Source organism: Lepisma saccharinum, chromosome 4 (assembly GCF_977018435.1).
Source record: "Lepisma saccharinum chromosome 4, izLepSacc3.1, whole genome shotgun sequence".
Taxonomy (NCBI): Eukaryota; Metazoa; Arthropoda; class Insecta; order Zygentoma; family Lepismatidae; genus Lepisma; species Lepisma saccharinum.
The window spans coordinates 44,315,960-44,342,034 of record NC_139232.1 but is presented as its reverse complement, the minus strand read 5'-3'; the positions used below and the strand labels follow the sequence as shown (position 1 = coordinate 44,342,034).

The 26,075-nt window shown below is 37.1% G+C and overlaps 1 protein-coding gene across 2 annotated transcripts in view; it reads left to right on the top strand.

Moving 5' to 3' along the window:
* Positions 1-26,075, top strand: part of if (integrin subunit alpha inflated) — a 198,509-nt gene that overhangs the window by 156,794 nt on the left and 15,640 nt on the right. For both annotated transcript variants that reach the window (XM_083120450.1, XM_083120449.1), the window contains 6 exons: positions 423-632; positions 1,869-1,971; positions 7,814-7,911; positions 12,697-12,833; positions 17,730-17,896; positions 25,878-26,026. In XM_083120450.1, coding sequence (XP_082976576.1) covers positions 423-632; positions 1,869-1,971; positions 7,814-7,911; positions 12,697-12,833; positions 17,730-17,896; positions 25,878-26,026 — 864 coding nt within the window. The remainder of the gene's footprint in view (positions 1-422; positions 633-1,868; positions 1,972-7,813; positions 7,912-12,696; positions 12,834-17,729; positions 17,897-25,877; positions 26,027-26,075) is intronic.

Here is a 26,075-nt window from a genome sequence, read left to right as displayed (position 1 = left end):
CCACTTAAAGGTTTTGATTTGTAAGTTAATTGCATGTTACTTTAAATGGAACTACATAAAAGGGGTTTTGTATTCATAAAATAAATATACATTGAGTACAGTGGGGGAGGTTGGATGCAAAAACTGGAGGGGGGGGAGTTGATTTTGTTTTAGTAAACAAGGCTTAGCACTAAGAGGACATAGTGAAGAGCAAAAAGTATGTGTGTGTGGGGGGGGTAACTTCCCCCCTTGCTCCCTCTAATGACCACCACTGCTTTAGTAACATGAAGCAGATAAAGTGGAGCCTTCATTATACATTTTTGAGGGGACTTGCTCAAAAATAGTTTAAGTGCAAAGAAAAAAGAATTAAAGTTTTGTTTTGCCCTTTCATCTTTTTTTCAAAGTTAAAGATGCAGATTGTTCCATGTTTCAATATTTTTCAGGTTGTGATGTATACATCAAATTTGACTAATATAAAAAACCTCACTGGCGACCAAATGGGAGCATATTTTTCATATGCAATGTGTGCAGCAGATGTGGATGGAGACAAATTAGATGATCTCATTGTTGGAGCACCACTTTACACAAATCAAAAAAGTAATGATGGAAGCTACGAGACAGGCAGAATCTATATTTATTATCAAGGAAAAGGGGTAATTGTTCTACTGTTTTAATTTAATACTTTAAAATAATATTAAACATTATATAACTTATATATGGCAAAATTGTCCTTCACTGGCAGAATACTATGACTTACTTGCAATTAAATTTAGGGCAAGAAATAAATCGTAGGGTACAAAATTTGTGCTACTTTTCTGATTTATTTAAATTATGTAAAGTAGATGGTTATGTTACTTTCTCAAAATTAACTTTTTTTTGTCATTTTTGAGTTACAATTTATTTTATTGTTGAATTGTGGGACAGGATAATTCACAAGAATTACTCTGATGATTATGGTGCACAGAATATGCCAACAGCTGTAGACTGGCAGATATTGTTAACTCTTAATAGTAATTTTTAATAATTTTTTTCAAAATGAAACCAACTTTTTTTACCTTAGCACAAGTTTGATTGATTTGCTTTACTTTACTTTGCTTTTGTGCCACTTTTGGGTAATTTGCGAAGATGTGGATGAGTGATGATATCATGGGCGTCCAGAAGGGGGGCAAGGGAGGATCGTGGCCCACCCCTGGAAAATAAAAGTCAACCAAAAAATATACATATATTTCACACATATAATTTCATTTCAGCTATAATAATATGTGTTAAATATTGCACAAACATGATAAATTAAAATTTAAGCAATGTGTTTTGAGAGAACAACACTATTAATGGGGAAAATGTGCCTTGTTTGCCCCTCCCTGGAAAAAATATCTTCCTTGCTCCACCCTGGAAAAAATCCTGCGGACGTCCATGGATGATATGATGAAATTGATGAATGGGCACTCACAAACATCCATGGCCAGGCTGGGATTCGAACCCAGGGCTTCTGGTGTCATAGCATGATGTGCAATAACTCCACCACGGGAGCCGACCTTAGCACAAGTAACAGCAGTTCATATACTATACTAAAGCTCCAACCTATATTTCTTAGAGATATGTTACATGCTTGTTGTGCTAAGATGAACAGTAGAGTGTACTTAATGACATTTGAATCAATATCTAAAATGGATATTTTAAACTTACACAGTGATCTAAATTGTGGAAATTGTGCTAAGTGGTTGGCTTGGTAGCTCAGTGGTAGAGCATGCATGGCACAGAATGTCAAAGACACAGGTTCAATCCCTGATTGAGATCCAGCTTTCACATAACTTTTCAGTAAGTTATAGTGTCATAAATTGTTATTGTTGCAAAATTGTTTGTGTTGATATACATTTCTCTTTTCACAGAATTATTTTGAGAAGCCAAAAACAATAGATGGTGTTAATTCCAAATCAAGATTTGGTTTGGCACTCAGTAGATTGGGAGATATTAACTTAGATGGATTTGAAGGTAAAGTAATATTCAGTCCACAATTATGATTTTTCAAATCAAGAAGTATGAAAAGAAAGTGATCAATGCAGGTGCCATCATTAGACTAATTTGCAACTTCTTAGAAATATATAACTATACATACAAATCACACATGGAAACCATTTCAGCATCTCTCATGATTGGTTCATAAGTACAGCCGATACCCTGTCATCAGTGCCGGATCTACAAGCTGCAAAACCCTGCAGTGCGGGGGGGGGGGGGGCAGAGACAAGTAAGCCTTTAGGGGGCCCTCAGCCATTGACATAGTACAGGGTTCCCGTATATAAGAAATAAAGGTAGTTACTCAGGGGTACAGAAAGAATATAATATATACAGGTAAAGCTAAAGTTCCCTGTGAACATAGCACTATGCCATAAAGGCACATCTAGGGTATGTTGGGGTAGGGTCACACATATTTTCAATGTCGGACATCTTGGAGATGATGTGATCAGCACCATGCTCCGGCCACCTTTACCTGCCTCTCCCAACGTATACCATTTGATTTGAGGCTGGGTGGGCCCTGGAGCTGCTTTATGCGAAGACAAAGCCGGGAAAAATCCAAACTTGGATCACCCACCTTGGATCTCCCGCATGGGAGTCAGGCTAGAATCAAATCAGGCTAGAATTTCACGAGAAATGCAGTGGTGAAATTTTCTTCAACCTATCTTTAATCAGGAAAAAGTTATGACTAAGTGATTGTAACAAATGTATCATTCTCCAGGTGTGAGAAAACAGTGTGTGTGTGTGTATATATATATCACATCACCACAGGCACTGAAACCGAGGGGGGGGGGGTTAGCGGGCCCCTCCAATTCTCGTTTGGCACCCATCTATAGAGGGCCCAAGTACAAGTACAAGTTTTAACATATTACATAAGTTTTGCACATAGAAATCACACACAACAGGTGGGATATTACGCAGGGTCCTGCTCTGAAATGGGTGGAATCAATAGGGGTTATAGGGGGTGCTAAGGGACTTTTGAATCACCCTGTAGGCCCTTGTATGCAAGTGTGTGTGAAGGTAGGTAGGTAGAGGGGCCTTTGTTAATATTTTGCAGGGGGGCCAAAGATTTGTAGATCCGGCACTGCCTGTCATTTAAAATAATAGCTTCTATAATGTAATCTGTATTCTGTATAATATTCTGCTGGGGTCACAGAAAACTGTGCTACACCACTGATTCCAGTCATCATATTCTTCTATGGATTTCATCCATGAATATTGTTAAAAATTTTCATTAGTTCTGTCTCTAGCTTTTTTGTACGGCCAGCCACTCACCAGCAGGGACAGCGACAGGGGTGGGCACGGGTGGGCAAGCACCCACCCAAAAATTCCTGTGCCCACCCGATTGCCCACCCAATCAAATTCACTAAGTACATATACTTCGAGATATGTGAAGTGAATGTTGCAATAAATAAGTGTATTGTGGTGTTCATTACATGTATATTTTACTAATGAATATTATGTTGCTAGAGATCTTGAAACAAGAAAACTGTGACCAATTTAATACTTCTACGACTAGAAGCAGCTAGTGAGCTTAGGAGGCACAAAATTATGCAGGGTATGGTCAAAATGAGATCAGGATTCAGGGTGAGCTTCAGGGCTGCAACTCCGGGCCTTCACTGGGGAAGAAACTGCTTTGAAATGTACCACATAGAGAAAAAAATAGGTAGTTTGGATGTGATGGAAAAATGTAGAAATACGTATAACTAACCAAACCGACTAAACCTACAGTTTAAAGTGGAGTCCCAACCAGTGTGCATTGTACTTCCACCAGGGAAGGGGGCAGTAGAAACCAGAACCTCTTCATTATAAGGCGACAACGTTATGCCATTGGAGAAAAAATGTACAGAAAGAACCCACAAGGAACGTGTCATTTTATCACCATAAAAGATGCGTTCATTTAAGAGGGTGTATTGCCAGAGAAAAATATTTGAAACTTTTGGAAAACAACGTTATTGTTCACGGAGTTAGCTGCCTTGATCCAACAATGAAACACTGTAAAATTGAAACTACCACCTCAACTTTCGAAATGGTATGAACTAATGAAACTCCACTTTTAGAAGAGCAAGTTGTTGCTGATTCGACTGATTTGTTCTATGTGAAGTCACTTTTGTGCTAATTTTGGCTAATGGCGACAATGAGGTCCAATAGTGATTAGATGAAAGTGACGAAAGGGAGACATTGAAAATACAACCCCCACATAAATTATTATTTTGACTGTGATTCCAGGCACCAGAGACTCGTTCGCTTGCAATATTAAAGTTTGCAGGGTGTACTGCACAGGATAGAGGTTGAAATTTGAGCGCTTTCGAAAAGGTCACGCCATACAACCCAAGTCGTCTGTGAAAAAGAGATGAATTACCGGGTATAGTGATCAATTTCGATGAATTCCTTGTGTCCAAAATCACATTCTGCAAAATGTAAACTATTTGTTACCTTAGTGCATGTGTTCATCTAACCATACGTGTATCACTTCTCCCGCATGAGTAACGAAGACTTACTTCGGAAAACTAATAACAACTTAGCTAACAGATTTTTCAATGTTACTTGACTATTACTTTTGGGCGATATTTTGTCAAATTAGCCTTTCATAAGCCTGGGGATACTTTATCCAGGATGAATAAAATTGGTTTTTCGTTTGTGTTTGTGTGTTTACATTCCCAACAAGACATTAATTTTAATCCAAATATCCAGTGGCGGCGATTAGGATGAGTGAGGGGGAATCCCCCCCCCGCCACATTTTGCCACTTGTTGCACCCGCACTATGGCCTCTTAATGCTAAGACTTTTCTACCAAAAAAGTAAACTATCCTTGCCCCCAAGTTTTTGGTACCCGATACCCGTTACTGCAAACATTCAGATCCATTTGTCAGTTGTAATAACCTTGTTAGCTAAGAAAAGTGATCATTAACCCCCAATTTTCAGTCAAAAACTCATATGATGAAAATAATATGATCAGGAACACGCATTTACATTACAAAAAAGTAATTTAATCCTTTACCATTGTCTGCCATCACAATTTCTATCACTGTCGCCTAATATATAAAGTGGAGTAGGTATGTGCCTTGCATTTTTGTACTTCAAGGACAAAATGTGATGCAACCAATTCACATTGATTTCACTACATTGACATGAAGGAAAGAATGATTAGATGGTTGCACACACACAAACACTTCCTTGAAATAATCGTGTCCATCGGCAAGGGCGTATCCAGGGGTTCTGGGCCCCCAATTCCATTCTGCTTTTTGAAAATGCTATGAAGATTCAGCATACTTTCCGATGAGACACTTGATGTGGCAGGTATAGAAAATTCTCGGTGTGTGCACGGTTTGTGGATTCCGAATATAACATCCACTCATTTTTTTTTTTTTTAGTTTTACACTGGGTAGTGATATATCAGCTGAAACTGTTTTGGTACAGTAAATGAAGTTTGTGTCTTTTTTATAAATAATAAATGCAAAGGTGAAATACTAGAAACAAATATATTGATTGCATTATGTACCAGACAGTAAAAACAAACTATTGTTAGTGTGTGAAACTCGATTTCTAGAAAAACAATATTCACTCCATGTTTTGGTTAAATGTCTTCAACCTTGTCAGTCAAGTGGAGCTGTCTGAGTGAACCATCCCAAGCAAGTAATCTAGCCGCAATTGAAAAGTGGACTTCCTTTATTGTGAAAAGGTTTTCAGTTTTACTGTACAATTGCCAAAGTATTTAAAACCCTCATCACAATTTAGCCTTTGCTCTTTCTTAATCCAAGAGACATCACAGAACTGCTTCAGAAACTTCGTGAAATATCAAATGAAGAGTTCAGTGAAATATTTCAAACTGCTTCTGAAAAGTGTTAACAGATTCAATTCTGAAATTGCTATCATCGTAACTGTAGATAACTATCATCGTATTATTATAGAGAGGGACACGCCAATGGCCTTGGAGGATGGGCACCCATGGCTGGACTCCTTCCTTCAAATTTTATTTCTGGATACGCCCCTGTCCATCGGAGACAAAGAAGTGGAAAAAGATGCGAGAATAGATTAGAAAGGAAAGAGGAAAGACACTAACACACACACACATATGTGATGTGTGTGTGCATGTAAGTTAAGAGAAACATTTGAAGAATTGAAGGAGAGACAGTGAAAGGGAGAAAGAGGTAACAAGCTGAGAAAGAAAGATATAAGAAAGCATTACGGAGTAAAACAGAAAAAATGAAAAGGGAAGGGAAAAAAGTGAAGGAAAATCGGGAGTAAGAGAGAAGGTGATACATATGCATATGTTGTGTGTATATATATATATATATATATATATGATCTTACATTTATACCTGCCCACCCTAATCTATCGATATACAGCTTCTGCCCACCCGGTTGAAAATTTCTGGCACCGCCCCTGCTCACCAGATCTGACACGACATGTTGTGAACATGATGGGACAAGCGAGATGCAACACAACACGAGAGCTTCCCCGATGGCATAGTGGTAATGTCATTGCCTTGTAAACAAGTTGTCCTGGGTTCGATACCTGGTGGAGGCACAAGTGGTTTGGATCCCACTTTAAACTGTAGGCCCAGTCCCGATATTTCACCCATGTCGATATCTTGCATCAGAATCAATGTGTGTAGAATTAATGTATCAGTTTATATGTTTACAGGGACTTTTCAAATAGGATAATTTTTGCCCCTGTTTCTAATCTGTAATTAGAGGTCTGTGGCTGATGTGAATGGATTCGCGCATGTGCTGATCATTTTCTCACAAGCTGCTCCATGCGATACCAAATTCCATGGACTTTTGTTGTTTTGTCGGAAACCATCACAACATGACTCGAGTCAAATATTTCGTACGGTGTGTGGCAGCCCATAACAGACTAATGTTAAACCTTCCCAGTGACGGTTTGCAACAAAAATGACTCTTCACATCATGTTGTGCCGGATTCGGTGTTGTGTGAGCCTGAGAGCACACTTATTGTTATGATTTTTACTCTTAATTTTTTCCACTGTAGCAATAGCAATGCATCATTGTTGATTTAAAAACTGTAATTTTATATTTGTATAAGGAGAGTTCACATAAAACACCCTGCATTATAGATGACATAGTGCCACTGTTTTTTTAACTGAAAATGCTTACAGGATAACTATAATTGAAAATATTTATTAAACATACTATTAGATAGGTATCACAGTGTTGAACAGAAAAGTATTGTTACATCATGATATCATACCTTATCAAGCAGTTTTAAGGCAGCATCTATTCCTAGTTTTCTCTATAAAAATTCATATAAACATATAGGTAAAGGTAAAGTTCCAGGTGCATTCCAAGAAGACACATTTAGAGCATGTAGGAGTAGTGCTCACACATTCTCCTTATCTCAGGCATTTTGGAGGTGATGTGATCAGCACCATGCTCCAGCCACCATTACCCCCTGGAGTTGCCCCCAGGTACCCATTGTTTTGAGGCTGGGTGAGCCCCAGAACCTCTTTTTTTCTTTTCTTTATGCTGGAACAGGGTTGGAAAAATTCCGACCTTATTTCACCCACCCTGGGAATCAAACCCGGTTCTCACACGTGGCAGTCTGAAGCCCTACCGACTAGATTTTTTTACTTTATATTATAGATATGCAATCGAATATTACAGGTATAATTATATTCTCACTATTTAAACACACAGTACATCATTTACATGAGACCTTGTTTTGCAATTGGGTTAGAATCATAATGAACTATGTTGAATTTGTAAGGCAAAAATTATATTTTGAAGATAAGGAAATGCTTGTAACAATAAGGGACAACGTTGTTACTAATTTTAACGATGTTTTACTCTGTTTATAGATATTGCAGTTGGTGCTCCATATGGAGGACAAAATGGACGAGGTGCAGTTTTCATCTTTCAGGGATCAAGCTCTGGGATAATGGAAAAACATTCACAGGTTCGAAAATTTTTATCTGTTTTCAGTGATTGACTTATATTCTCATTTTTCACATTACACATCAACTTATACTTAGTTAGAAATTAAAAAATAAATAAATATTAAACATTCTGAAACTACTAATTGGTTTGTAATGTTCAATGGATATATTTTCACAAACATTTAGATACTACTTTAGTACTACACTCCAAAGTTTTAATCACACGACATATCACATTCTGAAAACAAAACCTAATTTTACTCCAAGTCGCACAACACAATGAAACTAGGACTGGAAATGGTTTTAGTCTACAACTTTTGAATGTATCTGAAATGTTGAAATTGGAGCTAAAGAAGTTGGAAGTAAAGAACTTAGCCAAATGTTCTTATCAGTAGCGTAACTAACACAGTCTGTGCCCCCGCAACTTTCAGTTCTAAAATATTACTTCACGCCTACATTTAGGCTATATTAGGTATACAAATATGAAAATACATACATGAATTTGAATCAATGTAAAAACTTGTACGAAAGGTTATGACAACAGAGAAACTAAAAAATTAGATATTTCTAATTAGGGGAAGGATCCCTAGCCCCGGACGGCACTCAGCCGCGGACACCACGTATTTCTACCTATTCGCGACAGTTGGCAGAAGCTGTCTGTTATCGGCAGTAGCGACTAACAGCGTACACGCCATAGTAAGAAGCATGTGGCTTTCACTCCGAGTGGAGCGTTGCAATAAGTAGGAGTGTGCTTTTTTGCCGAAAGTGGAAAATTTGTTGTGGCGGGAAACGAATTGTCATTGTTCGTAGTGAACTTACTGGTAAGTAATTTACGTTATCATTATGGTAAATAGTAAGGTAGGGATGTGTTGTGTGTTGATGTATGCTGCAAAGGTGAAATTTATTCCTATGGAAACAGTTAGTAGCATTGTTTGTGGGTACATACGTCGCCCCTAGCCCCGGACACACGTTTGGCACCTAGCCCTGGACAGCACTGAATGTTCTTAGAATGGCATTATAGTGTCCTATGTAGGCCTAATTGTTATTGTTTATATAAAACCAAATGAGCATACGAACAAATCGTAAAATAGTTTTAAATTATTTGCTGGTACGATGTCACGAACTACAAACAGAGGTGCCTTGGGCGAGAAGGCTATGAAGAAAGCGCTAACCCCAAAGCTTCCACCTCTCGTGGTCAGACTACCTCCCAAGCTTCCACCTCTGGTGTTCAGACTACCTCCCAAGCTTCCACCTCTGGTGTTCAGCCTGCAGCAGGACGGGATGTGAGGCAAGGCGAATCAACTAAGAATGTTTCGTCTATTCTTCAGAAACTTTCACCACTTCCAGATGCATCGATGCGAAGACTTGTTTCGAGAAAACGTAAATCCCAGAGAAGTGAAGTACTTACTTCCACTCCATATAAAAATCAACTTTTGGACAAACAAAACATGCGCAGGAATTTAGGAAACAAAATACTGCGCTAAATTATAAGGGACGACGTTTAGATTACGAGGAGCGCACAAGTATGGAACAGGCAACTTCAGGCTGTAGGACAACGTGTTTAATCTGTGGAGAGGAATTCGAAGAAGATTGGATTCAGTGTGCCACCTGCAAGGGCTGGGCTCATGAGGCATGTGCAGAAATTCATCCCAGCAACCCCTACTACTATTTTGACGTATGTATTCAGACATGAGGATAGCAACAAACAAACAAATAAACTGTCCGGGGCTACCTCCCCAGTTTCGTATTCGAGACATTACCGAACATCCAATTTCATGTGTGCTGTACCTCTCTGTTCATAGTTTCTGGGTGCACAAGGTAGTATAACTGTGTGGTATACTATTGTCCTTCACTATGTTGTTTATCATCTATTAAAATGTAATGGTTTTCCAGATCAGCTGTTTTTTTCATTAGTGTCCGGGGCTTGGGACCCTTCCCCTACATATGACAGTACACTGTTACTACAAAAATTACGATGCTGTTAAATGTCCATTACTACTTCTCTGTGTTCTTTTATGGAAGCAAGTTCTTGTGCTAGTTTGGTCGAGACCAATTTTCGAGCTAGCTCGTTTTTGATTCTTAAGAGTGCCAGTCCACTCAATCTTACTCTTGTCATTGTGCTTCTCAAGTAATGTTTGATCAATTTTAGCTTGGAAAATGACTTCTCAGCTGATGAAGATCTCACATGTAGGGTCAAATACAGCATATAATACATTAGGAATGCTACTAGCCAGAATTTTGTTTTCTATCAAGAGCAATTCTGAAATTTTGATGATGTTTGACATGTTTCTTCTTTTGATTACATTCCGAAAGCAAACAATTTCTGTAGCTGTAGTGCAACATACATCTTCATGGGGCTTAAAAACTAAAAAGGTGAGGCTTTCTTTGATTTGTTTCATGCCCTGAAATCTATTGTTTGTTTGATTTACAAGAATATCTAAAGCATGGTAGAAAATCTTTACTTTAAAACAGTCCAATGGGTTGAGAAAGTTACTGATATGATGTTGATAACATGGTAGAAATTGTAAGTAGGGGTGGGAAGTGGTGAAAGTCAGCATTGCCAACGCATTTTTTTGCTTGTTGTCTACCCTTCGGCAACATAAACTATTCAGCTATTACTTCTAATCTGGTAATCCACTTTCTACTTTTCTAGTGATTAATTTTTCTGTTTGTAGTTGTAGGGGCATAGAAATATAATATGTTCGGTTGAAAATATATTTTAACGCGGAAAAGAAAACTTTTGTGAACTGTTAGTCTTTCTTAATTTATCATTCTTATTGCACTGCCGAAGCTCGTGCGCCTCCCCGCACCGTGGGGGTTGCGGGAGTGCTATTTATGCCACTGGTTCTTATGTTCTGATGGCAAATGCTGATAAACGTATCTAGTATGTATGGAGGTTGCAATGGGTTAATCAGAGCTTGGTCTACGAATAAACATTTTTTGAAGTGATCACATTAGATAAATTCAGGAGACACAATACAAAAAAATATGATTCCAATGGAGTTTTAAATTATGCAGATTTTTATCTGAAACAGCAAACTTAAAGAATGCAACCAATAAAATTTGCAGATATAGCAGCCAAAAACTGAAACTGCACAAAGGATTGAAGATGAAGGACATCATCTCTGTAACACATTAACTTCGAAAGGGACCACAACTGTACAGTAATGTGTCCAGGAGGGAGTTTGTCCTCCTTATGAGCCAAATTCCTTTAACAAGGGGAAAAAAGAAATAATCTGAAGGAAAATGTGGCAAAATATAGGACTGGTTGCTAAAAATAGAAGGCTTAAACTCCTCATTCCTTTATATCACTGCCAATGATAGTACAAGGGAATGAAGGAGGTGAAAGGAACAGATGCTCCCTGTGTAAACCAATCAGCCTTTTTTTACCAACAATAAGCATCATCAACATCAGGCAAGAAAAACTAGAGAAATAAATGCTCTTTGAACCTAAATAGTATGCACTTATGTGTATTATTTTTGTTGTACATTGAATGTAAGTGCCACCCAGAAAATATGCTCCTCACCCTGATCCCTACCGTTACAAAATTGTAGGGCATTATATTGTAACAGTGTCTGTACTGTTACGTGAAGTTGGGCAAAATGCCTTTTTCTTCCTGCTGCATTTCTTGATAAAAATTTTCTTGATATACATTTTTTGTAATGTTGCTAATGTTTTAGAAGCTTTTGCCTATTTTCTGCTCTGTTGCCTATGTTTAATTTTAATGCCTTTTTTTGACATTTTGAATGAACATTTAACTTATTTTTCTTTGAAAAATGTTATTTATTAGCACATTATGGTGTTGCCAGAGACAATTACAAAGCTTGGAAAAAGAGGTGAAACTCTTCTGACATTCATGAAAGTCAAGGAGTCAGTGCAGCTGCTGATGGAAGTGTTATGAGAAGAGAGGTTAGCTGTTGTAGAAGTACAAACGTGGGCTCGGAAAAATTGAAAATAATTTGTGATATTCTAAAAGGTGGAAATTCTTTTTTTTGATGATATGGATCCAGATAAAAAATACCCTGTATCAGAATGGTCCAATTACTTGCTTTAAAATGGAGAGATCATTTTCATTTATGAATAGCATTCTTTCTGACAGAATCTAGAATGCCAGAAGAAGAAAGTAGTGTTTATGTGCAATCAAGGCAACAATGGAAAGTAAGATGTTATTTCGATGTAGATATTAACTTTTTGAATGAAATTATAGACATAAGTGACTTGGAATTTGCTACTTTTTTCAATTTATTGTGCCTATTTTTTTCTTTTGTTACTTATTTTCCACATTAAATATGCCTGCCTATTTTAACCAAAATAAATGCCTGAACTTCTGGGCTCTACTAATAAATTTGTTAAATGTTGCTGCACATTAAGCCATTAATATTTCCTTGGAATTGGTGTAATCTGCTTTTTTATGAACTCCACAACTGCACTGTTGTCTTAGTGGTCAAACACATTGACTTGCTGACTCACAATCTTGCTGACAAAGAGCCTGAGCATGGGATTTCCGTTATCAGTTTCTCCTAATTATCATTTATTTTCATTATTGGGATTAGACAAAGGAGACAGCAAAGTGATGCAGAACAAATAAAATACCAAATATGGCAACAACTGCACCTATTTCGTTTCCTCCACACTGTACGACAGATACAGTTTTGCAAGGCATTTTTGTTTATACTCTTTAACACATAAAATAGTGTTGTTCACAACTTCTAGGACCATTTCTTGTAAGTTTTAACTGCTGCAAATCTAGTAGAAATTAATAAATGCACCAAAATATGTAAATAAACATTTCTAATTATTTCAGGTAATATTCGCTGAAGAGATCGCAGGAGGTTTAAGAACTTTTGGGTTCTCACTCTCTGGTGGATTAGATTTGGATAAAAACCAATATCCTGATCTTGTAGTAGGTGCTTATGAGGCCAATACAGCAGTTTTGCTTAGGTATGTATAGCTTGCAGAGTGAAATTTCAATTAATTCATTATGCCATGTCCTGCAATAAGAAACTTCACAATTAATCTGTCAAAATTGAAACTTGAATTCAAATCAATAATGTGTGGTTTTCTCTGATTAAAAGTGATTTCTAATCAGTATAACTTTCCACACTTCTAAGTTGTGTAGTTGTCAACATTTTAAAAGCACAAGGGAATAGTTCATATAGCTCTGTTAAGCCTTGTTTCCATGTTAACAAACCATTAAAATGGTGACCAAGGCAAAATTTATAGTATAAAACTGTATGTTTTTTATACTATAAATTTTGGTCAACATTTTAATGATTTATTCATATAGCTGATGTTCACATAATAAAATCTTTGGAAATGCTGGCTGGGGTACCACATGCTATAGTGTTTTGTTTTTTAAAACTACACTTTTATCAGTTTTTATCATGGGTACTTCAGCCACCTTTGAACAATTTATTATGTTAATATCTGATTTGCAAACTACTATTGAAAAGACAATGTGAATGTTTTTGAAACTTTGACAACTATGCATCTTGTTAGCACCAATAATATAAGTACCATTTATATATATATATATATATATATATAACTCAAAGAAGATAAACGGAAACACTCACCGGACAGTAGAAAAATTCAAAATTTTCGCTAATTTCATAGCATCTATTTCTTCTCACACCGATGATGTTATGAAATTAGCGAAAATTTTGAATTTTTCTACTGTCCGGTGAGTGTTTCCTTTTACCTTCTTTGATTTTTACTTAGCCCTTTTGGCCCTCCTTGCTTTTATCCATTATATATATATATATATATATTGGTGTTATAAAGGGTCTACCAAGTTGAACATCAGAACTTTGAAAGAGTATTGTGGCAACACTGACTGGAATGACGAGATGGAACTGTGACATCTGTGTGCAGTAGTCTGTGGCATGTTATCAAGGAGAGAAACACAATGCAACAACGCACAGAAATTATTCGAATTTATTATCAAAATTCGTGTTCAGTTCGACAGACATTTTGTGCATTGAGAGGAATTTATGGTCAACATAATTGACCAACAGAACAAACAAAACTGTAGGATTTGGGCAGATGAAGATCCGCAAGTGATTCTGGACGTACCCCTTCATCCTAAGAAAGTAAGTGTGTAGTGTGGTTTTTGGGCCAATGGCGTGATCGAGACTTATTTTTTTGAGGACCAACATGGAAATGACATGACTGTCAATGGGGAGCGATACAGGAATATGGTGGTGCAGTTTTTGTGGCCTAAACTGGCAAATCTAGACATCAACAATGTGTTTTTCCAACAGGATGCTGCAACTTACCACACAGCTTGCCAAACAATGGAATTATTGCAGGAAAAGTTCCCCAGACGAGTTCTGTCCAGAAACGGTGATGTGAACTTCCCACCAAGATCATGTGACCTAACCCCCCTGGATTATTTTCTATGGGGGTTATGTCATATCTAAGGTCTATAAGCCACGCACAGTTTGTGACCTGAAACGGAACATCAAACAAACCATTGAGGCTATACTACTCAATATGTATGCAGACGTGCTGGAAAATTGGACATTCAGAATCCATTCCACCCACTGAAGCAGAGGAGGACATTTGAACAATGTATTGTTCAAAGCATAATGACATTGTTTGCTCTTCAAAATAAAAAAAATATATATATGTGGTTTTCATTCTATCTAATTTTAAAGATCTGACGTTCAAATTGGTAGACCCTATATTTGATTAAAGTCATAGCTAATAAACAGAGAACCTCTTCTCAGCATGATTTCTTTATATTGAACTATTTAATGTAAAATGTGTGCAATGTGCCAAGAAAATACAAAGGGAGTGTGGAGGTAGGAGCCCCACACATTCATGATATTGACCTTATGGAGGTGATGTGATCAGCACCATATCCCCAGGTATCCATATATATGAGGCTGTATGGTTTCCCAAAGCCACTTTATTCAAGAACATTGTTGGAAAAATTCCAGCCTGAGATTCCCACTGGAAATTATACCTGGATCTCCCACATGACAGTCAGATACCTACCGATATTATTTTAGCTTATCCAGTTCAAGTGCTTAAATTAGAATAAATTCTTACAGTAAAATTCTTGACTTTGATTTGAACCAGATGTACATCATTCCCTCAGCTTGCTGCTAAAATGTTAAAACATTTTATGGTGCCAAAGTCAAACAAATAAAAAAATTATTCATTACTAAAGGGTGGTGTTCATGTGTAACTTCTTAGAATGGAATGGTTGTAAGGCTGCAATGGGCTTACTGTTGCAACTTGTATGACCACGATCATCTGCAGGATATTTTCAAGGGAGTGGGCAAGCAAGGATTTTCCCATCAAAACACTGCTTGAAGCACCTAACACCTATACCCAAGCAGCAAGACAGTGAAGACGTGAATGGTATCGAGCTATGAGCCCTGAACATGTGAGACAAAATTAAGAATCCTGTCAAGTGTGAGATGTGGAGTGTGATAAGGCTTCTAAATGCGAGAAATGTTCATATCAGTGAAATTCATAAGCAAATAACGGAAGTGCATGATTATGACATAATTAATACTTTATCTCTGAGAAAGTGGTGTGCCAAGTTTAATGCAGCGTCATGTTGTCTGGTGACATATTTCTGGTCCACAAAAATGCTCACTGTCACACAGCTGGTGTGACTTGGGACCAACTGCAATATTTTGGTTGGGATGTATTTGGTCTAGGAATTAATTCATGCAGTTGTTACGCACACATTGAAGCTGTAGTTCAAACACAAAATACATAAATACCTTAAGAAAAATATTGTCCATCGCGAGCCACCACTTTCGCCCATCTGTCAGGCAAGTTACGGATTCCGTGGCGAAAGAAGTCCTCATCCTTTGAAGCGATCCAGTCAGAAACCCATTTTTCGATATCTTCTGAAGAAGTGAACCGCTGTCCAATCAAATTGTTATTCATGCAATCAAACAAGTAGTAGTCCGAAGGAGCAACGTCTGGTGAATACGGCGGGTGGGGTAAAACTTCCCATCCGACATTTTCTAAATAGGTTTTGACTGGTTTTGCGACATGTGGGCGAGCGTTATCATGTTGAAAAATAAGTTTATCATGTCTGTTCTCCCATTCTGTTCGTTTCCTGGCCAGAGCTTGCTTCAAACGCATTAATTGTCATCGATAACATTCTCCATTAATAGTTTCACCTGGTTGCAGCAGCTCATAGTACACCACACCTTTCATATCCCACCATATGCACAGCATAACCTTTGCACAGTGAATATCTCGTTTCGGTTGTGATGGACCTGGTTCACCTGGCTTCACCCAGGCCTTTTTTCATTTCAGGTTCTCGTAATGGATCCACTTCTCATCACCAGTAACAATGCGATGCAAAAACCCCTTTCTTTTCTGTCTTTGAAGCAGCAATTCGCAAATGGTTTTTCATCTTTCAACGTCTCTCTCTTTCAATTCATGTGGAACCCAATGTGACATCTTTTGAATCATTCCCATGGCTTTGAGGCATTTGGAAACTGTTGTTTGATCAACGCCTAATGCTTCTGCAAGTTCTTCCTGCGTTTGACACAAATCCTGATCGAGCAATGCTCTCAATTCTTCGTCTTCAAATTTTTTTGGCTGTCCAGGTCGCTCTTGGTCTTCCAGGCCGAAATCACCACTTCTAAACCATGCAAACCACTTCTGACACGTTCGCTCAGCTAGTGCATGGTCACCATACACTTCCACCAAAATACGATGACTATCAGTAGCACTTTTCTGCATGTTAAAGTAATGCCCTATACTACGAACGATGCGCGCTGACAGGAGTTTTCAACGCATGTGTGGATACACGGAACTGTGGGACGATATGCTCGTTACGCCATCTCTTGTTCAGGTGCACAAATTAATTCCTAGACCAAATACTTGTATTCAACCATCCACCAAACAGCCCAAATTTGGCATCATGAAACTGAAAGGCTTTCTTTCCGAAAAGCACTTTGCCATGGCCGAAGAACTCAAAGATGTTCTCACTACATGGTTTAATACATCAGCAGCAACCGAGGTCAATGATGGTATCAGCAAACTGGTATCATACTATGATAAGTGCTTGAATGGGTATGGCAAATACGTGGAGAAGTAGAGTAAGATATGTAATTTCTGTACCAATACCATACATTTTTTGTACACATCATTTATCATTTGCATTTTACACCAAAAGGTTCCTTTTTTCTGGTTGACCCTCATATAAAATATTATCATAGTTTATTTTTATTCATCTATTTTGAACAGTGTTCATAAACATGATTCTCTTGAATAGCAAGTAACTAGAGTTTAGCACATAAAGCTTGGTTATCCACATGTTAAGGCACCACAGAATTGTCTGGAAATTTATTTTAAAATTTCCTAGAAAAATTGGCTGTCAGTCAATTGCTCCCACCCACCCACCACCCACCTTTTCTTCTGGATCTCCATGTCAATGACCTAGGAATGGTTAAACAAGGATGGGGCGAGAGAAGACAAATCTAACATTGTTATCTTCATTGCTTCCAACAGTCTACCAATGATCCTAGCATGGTTTATTAGAAAAAGTATAGAAAAGTTATTTATGCTCCTTATTAATATATATTAAAATACCTGTAAGTAACAAAAACCATTCATCTATTGAATATTTACTTTAGCAGGTTATTTTTCCACCACTGAAGTGATAGAAAACCTAAAATGGAAATTATTACAAAGTTTAAAATGAAGCTGCTGTGCAATTTTTCTGTATTTTTCTTACTTGCAATGGAAATGTTCATTATTAAATGTTTGCAGCCTCTTCTTTTTACATAAATTTTATATTTATACTGTTTCAAATAGTGTCATATTTTAATTCTTAGATGTTTTTTCTCCCTTTAGATCTAGGCCAGTTATCAGCATGATAGCAAAACTGGAATTTGCTGAAAAAAGTAAATCAATTGATCTGAAAAGACAAACTTGCTACCTCAGAGATGGAACATCTGTCTCTTGTATTAAGTTAAACTCGTGTTTTGAATATAGTGGACTTGGCGTGGATAATGTCATTGGTAAGACAATTTAAGATACACCATATTAATATCCAACGTTTTATACAGATTAATTACATACACAGGGTGGCACTGAGCTGACTGACACATTTCAAATTTGAATACCGTGCCGGCGTAATACCTTGTCATGGTTTGCGGGAAGGGGAATGGTAGAGGAGAAGATGCTATTTCATATAGTCAGTTGCAATGTATCCTTGGAAAATGCAACAACTTGTTCCCTGTGTTATTACGAAATGAAGCCTGTGATAGGAGTGCAGCGTGTCTTCAGACGACAGTTCAATGTTGTCGACATGGACACGACCATCTTGGAATACCATATTGGCTTGGGTGAAGAAATTGAAAAACGTATCATAACTATTAAAAAAACTAAAACAAGCTACTGTTGACAAAGTTGCGGCTATTGATGAAGTGTGTATGGCAACTTCCAGACACACTTGCAAAAGCACTGATGTAAATGGAGGCAATCTGCTGATGTAGTTTTCAAAAAATAAGCTAGTAATTTGTAAGTAATAAATGGCATACCGGTTTCGCTTTTTCCCCCCTATTTCCATATATTATCTATGACCATTTGAAATGTGTCAGTTGGCTCAGCACCACCCTGCATATATGTAAAAAAATAAAAGTATCAGAACTCTTACTGTGATTTATTAGTTTTCCCAGGCAAATAATATTTGTATTCACACAATGGTTTGACTCTTGCAAATAGTATTCATCAGGTGAGTAAGTAACAATTGGGATGCTGAGCTGATCAAAGGTTAGCTTAGGATATTTTTTCATAATTAGAATAATTTCAGAGCATCATCCTATAATTGTAATTTGTTGTACATTACAAGACCTTTATGATAAATATTGTTTGTTGAGCAGTATGTTTTGTGTCTCCAGATGAAAACAGTTGGAATTTCTTATTTGATATCTGTGTACTTCATGCTTTTTGCAAGTTCTGTTTGGCTTAAGTGGATAAACTCTTGTATTTCTGTATTGAATATGCAGGAGACTGTAAGGATTCTTAGTGCAGCAAATAATAATTTACAGGGTGTAAAGCTAGGTCCATATTCAATATATCTTATGATCTTTTCCTGTGTTTTAAAAATGTTATTTATCTTTGGCGAGTATCCCAATATGAACATTGCAAAGGATGTTATTGATTTTACATAAACATGATATCCTATCCTTATTTATAATATTTTATTGTTCTGGCCGCATAACACATTTGACTCAATTTATGTACAAGATTGTCAATGTGATTAATCCATGTTAGGTCTGAATTTATTTACAGTCCTAGAAATTTTGTGCTTATAACTTCTCTTATATTAAAGTTAAGTTTCACTTGAAAGTTACGATCTTTTTTTGAGAGTGTTAAATTATTATTATTATTTATTATCTCAATAGGACAATTAAGCCATACAACATTTCATTTAGAACAATATTAATACAAATAATGACTTGATGTACATGAAAGTTAATTTAGTTGTGCTTAATATCCATTTGCTTCCTTGTAACCACTGTGTCAGTCTTTCAGCTATATTTGGAATTGTAATGTTTCTGGGTTTTTGGAGCTTATGAATATACTCATGTTCTATACCTGGTGAATCCCACTTTAAACCTTATCAAAATTTCTGTGCATAAAGTGAAAAGCAAACTCAAACAAATTATGACAATATATCCCGCATCGAGGAAGAGATAGTGTGTAGAGTGCAGAGTATACAAGGCCAACAAGAGCTGTGTGAAGACACCAGTGCAGTAGGAAGATTGGAGTGGTTCAGTATAAGTAATGGACTAAAATGGGGAAGTGCTCGTTCCCTAGTGTTCTTCATAATTACAATGGATGCAATTAATGAAGAGGTCGGGAAGAAGATAGGAGAGGAGGAGATGAAGGCCCTGTTGTTCGCTGATGACTTAGTAATGTGGAGAAACCGGGAGGAAGAAGTACAGAGACAGCTTGATAGTTGGAATGAGGAAATCAGAAGAGCAGGAATGAAATTCAGTGCAGAAAAGAGTGAGCTGCTAATAACAACAAGAAACAGAGCCAGAAATGTACCAAGAATATAAATGAACATGGAAGAGTTGAGGGTAGTGAAGAGTTTCAAATATCTAGGAAGCATAATTGAGAGAAGTGGAAGAATAGAGGAGGAAGTAAACAGAAGAGGTCAAATGGGTGGTGGATTCTATAAGAGCATTCAAAGATTAATATGGAACAGGGATGTACCTATGAAATGCAAGAAGGTAATATACAACTCATACTATGTGCCAATAATTACGTACGGAGCAGAGACTTGGACAATGACAGAGAGAGACAAAAAAAGGTGCAGGCAGTGGAGATGAAATTTTTAAGGAGTATACTGGGGAAGGCTAGAAGGGATAGAATAAGGACTGAATAGATCAGGCAAAGATGAGATGGTTCAGACACATGAAGAGGATGGATGCAGAAAGACTGCCAGTAAGAGCTTACAATGGACAAGGAGTGTGAGTAAGGCCAAAGGGGGGACCAAGACGTCTGTGGAAAGAGCAGATAGTGGAGAATATTAGGAGAAGAGGACAAGATTGGAACACCGTGGTAAGAGAGGGGTGGCGGAAGACCAGGAAAAAATAGAGAGGCTTGACTTATATACCAACCCAGACAGAGCCAGGAAATGGCAAAGGATGATGGTGACGACCCTGCATCATCTGCATTGCATGACATGGTACAGTGGGAACCATTCTAATTCCTGGACGACGGCGACGGGGAGAGAAGCTTCTTCTTCCAGACAGTTGTGGCTGCGAGGCTGTTGCTGGGGAACTGCTAATAACCGGTAGTTTCTACCTGCCTGCTACGTCACAACGAGCATTGCGCTACGTGGATCTCACAAGCCTCAACTGCGAAGGTTGCGGGAAAGAAATGAAAAGATGTTTCAGATGCATTGCACATTATGTGTGCACATTTCTGGAAGGGGATATGTGCATGGTAACTATCATATTAAAGATCGCGCTGATACATACTGCATTTAGGGCATTTTAGGGGTAGTTTCCGATTGAGACTAAATGAGAATTATCGAAATAGAGGGTAAGTATTCTCAAGTAATGCAGAGTTCAAAACTCTAGATGCCTTTTTTTTTAAATTAAAGTGTATTGACTACTGAAGTGATAACAAGAACAAAGAACCTGGCAAGGGGTGGGAAAAAAGCATGGGAGGGAATAGTGAAGTTAGTGGCTTTTTTAACATTTTCGCCCATCTCATTCTATATACGCCTACCTATGAATTATGGTGATATAATTTCTCAATTTGATTCCTCCCTTTCCCTATTCATTTCAATTTTGAGAAGTGTGAGTTTTATTAGCACAGAATATTGACCTAGGGTAAATATATCTGAAAACCTGTTTCTCCTTCTTGTTTTGGTGACTTTGATGCCAATCCACGCTGCATGTTGAATGGAAGGATCGATATGTTATTCAAACTGGTAAAATATGTTCAAATTATGGCTGCTCTCAAACTCTTCGACATTTACTCTGAGGTAATAATTTTCCCAGAAGCACACACTTCTGGGAAAATTATTAAGTTCTTCTTATTATTAAATTCTGTTTTTATACTGTGAAATATACATTATAGAAAACAAAAGATTACTGATTCCCTAAAAGAAAAAAATAAACAAATCTCTGTTTGATTGGACTTGAATTTTACCGCTCATTCTAATGGCTTGAACACCTAGCTGGGAAAATGCAAAGAATTTGTATACATGAAGGTTAAACAGGTTTTTGGTATGAACCGCAACATAATATTATACCTTTGTTGTGTACTATAGAGCATCTCAACCTTAAAAGTAAGTATGGAAGTAAATGGAGTACTTCCCTCTCTGTCTAATACATGAGATTTGCCAATAGCTCTGTCCTTCTCTACCACCGCTGCATTGCCAGATGTTACAAAATTTACAAAATGTAAAAGTCATAAATTTCAGAAAGTGAAATCATTATCCTCTAGAGTTTTTATGCTCTATTTACTAACGGCATTATATAACCTGTCATAAAATCATGTGATCTGAAATTTCCATAATTTTGCAAAATGCATAATTTTTTTGTAGTAAATACTTCAAAAGCCATAAATATCAAACCGCTTGAACAAATTTGCCAGTTTTTTTTCCATGGGATCTATGGTGTTTGTAGATATGACATTCTTTGCCTGAGTGAATTATTTTGCTTACGAGGATAGTTATATATATATATATATGTATATATATATATATATATATATATATATATATATATATATATATATATATATATATATATATATATATATATATATATATATATATATATATATATATATACTGCTTCCGGGTAGCGATCATCCACCTCCTACCCCAACCAGCCAACACCTCTGTTCACAAAAGATGGGAGAGGGCCTATATATCGGCCATGAGTGCAACCACTCCACCTGGCCTGAACAAGGCCACCCAGTAATGCCCAACCCTCACCCACCCTCCCGCCTCATCCTACACACTCACAGTTTACGATGAGCCTGGTGACGAAACAGTGTTTTTTTAGTTCTACGCACCGCTTCTTCTTCAATGGGGACCTGGCAACTCTGCAGGACCCCAACTTCCGGTTCCGTCTTCTGTTTCTTCTCACACCGATGATGCTATAAATTAGCGAAAATTTTGAATTTTCCTACTGTCCGGTGAGTGTTTCCTTTTACCTTATTTGATTTTTACTTAGCCCTTTTGGCCCTCCTTGCTTTTATCCATTATATATATATATATATATATATATATATATATATATATATATACAGGGTGGCTCAATAAGTCACTTAACACCCTCAGTACAAGGCCACTGCGGCATGGAATTTGAAATTGGTGATGACCAATCGTTATCTGGCCAAGGGGGAACCACATTGACGCCACCCACACAGTCGGCGGCCATCTTGATGTCCGCCATCTTGAATTCAACTTCAGAATTTTAAATGGGAAGGGGGTCGTGCGACATATCAAAATGGGCTAGAATTTCACAAGAAATGCAATGGTGAAGGTTTTTTCGACGTATCTTTAACCAGTAAAAAGTTATGACTGAATTCTTGTACCAATTTGCTCCTTTTCGAGGTGTTAGAAAAATGCCTTAAAATTTGTTTAGCGCTTCGGTAATGCATCGAGATCAAAGTGACGTCTATGGAGAGACGTTCGCATGCCATTGCACATTATTTTAATCGGATACATCCATGAAGAGCTGTGCATTATGAATGGTTGTCGCGAACAATTTACAGTGTGACGCTTCCATTGAATTGAAAGTCCTTCACAGTGACAAGGCTAATGTTTATGTTTTTCATTTCTAATTTTTTCATTATTCACTGCAGGCAGAGTACAACACATAAGAACAAGAATGCTGGCTCGTCACGAATTCCGGCCTGAATTATTCTTTGTGAGGTCCCTTCATCAGTTTCATCATATCATCACTCATCCTCATTTTCGCGATAACCAAATGTGGCAGAAAAGCGAAGTAAAATAAACCAAACCAACAACAAGAATTAGAACGCACGTTCACTTGCCCAAATAAGTACATCCGTATTTATGATTGTTTAGCTTATCCATTTTTTTTATTGGAGGCCAAGAGATTAGTATATTTAAATAAAACACTACTAAAATGAGAGCAAGAGATAGCGTGAGCAAATATTTGTTATTTAATCATTATATATTCCATATTTTTAAAAAAAGCATAAAATTTTTGTCTGCACATAAGACGTTCCAATTGCATAAATAATAAAAGTACATCCCATATTATACATACATATTGTACAACATGTAAAAAGTCGTGTAAATACAGAGATCATAAGTACTGCAGAAAACTTTCCCCTTAGTTCTTTAGAGGATTTACAAAGGAAGCAAAGGGAATCCGATCCCCTATCTGTCCTATAGGATATAGACTGGAAGACCTGATAGAACGGGCTTTCAACCATTGGAGCGGGGGCGAGGGGGCAAGGGAGGTGAGGCAGAAATCTTCCATGGTAAGGAGTTCATTAATAAAAAGAAAACTATGATTTGCTCAAAGGTTTTTTAATAAAGTTAATAGTTATGTTCAGGGTTTGAATAATCCGGTCGCCAGGTTGCCATGGCGACTAAAAATATGAGTCTGGCAACTGTGATCTTTTGCTGTAATATTGCCGTTTTTTAAGTTTGCATGTAAGAAATTTTGAAAATTCTAAGTTCAAATTGCAGTACAGCGTAAGTTAGCAAATTATTTTTTATCAACGTTGTAAACATTCCATAGAATCAGTAACAATTTCTTACTCCTTGTACCCGCTTGTTCCTGCTTTCTCACATGATTTAGTGAAGTTTTTAATACAGTGATGCTCAGCTTCTTATAGATTGATCGATTTTTGATTGATTTGCTTTACTTTACTTTGCTTTTTTTCTGCCACTATTGGCTAATTTGCGAAGTTGGGGATGAGTGATGATATGATGAATGAACACTCACAAACATCCATGCCCAGGCTGGGATTCGAACCAGGGACCCCTGTCATTGTAGCGTGATGTGCTAACCAAACCGCCACAATGGCCAGCTCATTTTGTTATCGGAGTATGCACAATTGCTATAGGTGGTTTCCTGGCACCTGATTTTTCAAACCTGGTGCCTAGCTCTGAAGAAGATTTTTCGAGCACTGGTTATGTGTATACGTTTTTGCAAAATGGATTTTTGGATGATGTGGTTATTCAGGTTCACTTTGAATTTTATGTCTATTTTCATGGGTGTTTATAATAATTTATGTTCACATTTTGAGGATAAAGTCAAGGAAAGCTTGCCTTCAGTTCAAGCATGTTACACGTTCTACGAGGTTTACGAGACAAATAACGTCGTTACTCTTTAAAGTAACGGTAAACTCTCAAAATCAGTTAAATTCCATAAACAAGTAACTGTCTTAGTCCCTTTTTGGGCAAAATACTACAACTGGCTTACTTTTACGAAGTAACTTTACAAAGTCTGAAAGCAACAAGCACACGATCTTTCATCTGTCTGTACGCTGGAGAGGATACGTTGTTTAAAAAGAATTCAACTCAGTTTTCAATAATTAATTTTCATTCGTTACATGTTGGAAAATAGTTCACTAAAGTAAAATTAATATGTAAAAATACTCGTCCAGGGAGAATGGAACTTTTAATGAATCGTTATTTTATTAGCTGAAGATACTCTAGTATTTCGCCTTTTAACAAAGTTGATCTGTAAAATTATGCTCATATACTTCATGTATACTCTCCTACCTTTGTATTTTAACTATTTATAATAAAATACTTTGAGAAAATTATGGAAATTAACAAGCGCTTCTCAGGTTGCAGCCCGGTGATTTTGTTGAAATACTGTGTTGTGTAATCTATGAACTTCCCTTTCTAAACATAAAAACAAATTGATGATATTGAATAAAAATGATCATTTTCACAGGAATCAAACGAACGAACGAACACCCCTCTGGTCCACTGGCAGACGCGTTATCAATCTTGCCTTGACATTCCGCACTGTAGTGTTGAGTTACAATCGTATTATTTTAAAGTATATAATCACATGTGCTTTGAAAGTATTAAATTCTTCATTCCTCTCAAAACCCGTGCAAACATGTTTTACTCCATATATATTCCATTCGGTGAATGCTGTTAGAGGAGTGTTGTGAGCATGCAAAAACTGGTTCTGCAGCTTGCCTGGGATTTCAAGCGTGCCAGGTGTTCATTGCAGACACCATTTGGCTCGTGCCCAGCGACAGCATCCTACCTGCCTGGAGGGGAATACTTTCCCGCTGTCTGGGAATATAAATGATTCCCACTGTACCATCGACAAAGGCATATGATTGATTTTTATGATTCAAAGTATTTACTAAGTGTTAGTATGTTTCTCTTAACCCAATCAAGTAATACAGGCTTGGATGAGAAATAATTAAAAAAAGAAAGTGGTACATGTTCAGGCACATTCGTGCATCCATATGCATGTACTGTATATAACTTTTTATTTCCACTTTTTCTCTTTATAGATTTAGAAGTTCAGTATGTACTCGATGCCAAAAAGACAAAGAATCCAAGGATGTTCTTTATGGAACAAGAAGGAAGGAACAGCATAAATAGAACAATTCGAATTAATAAAAATGCTTTGTTTTGCAAGGATTCAATGGTTTATGTAAAGGTGAGTATTTATTAAGAAAAAGTATGGAATATTTGAAGAAAATATTGAA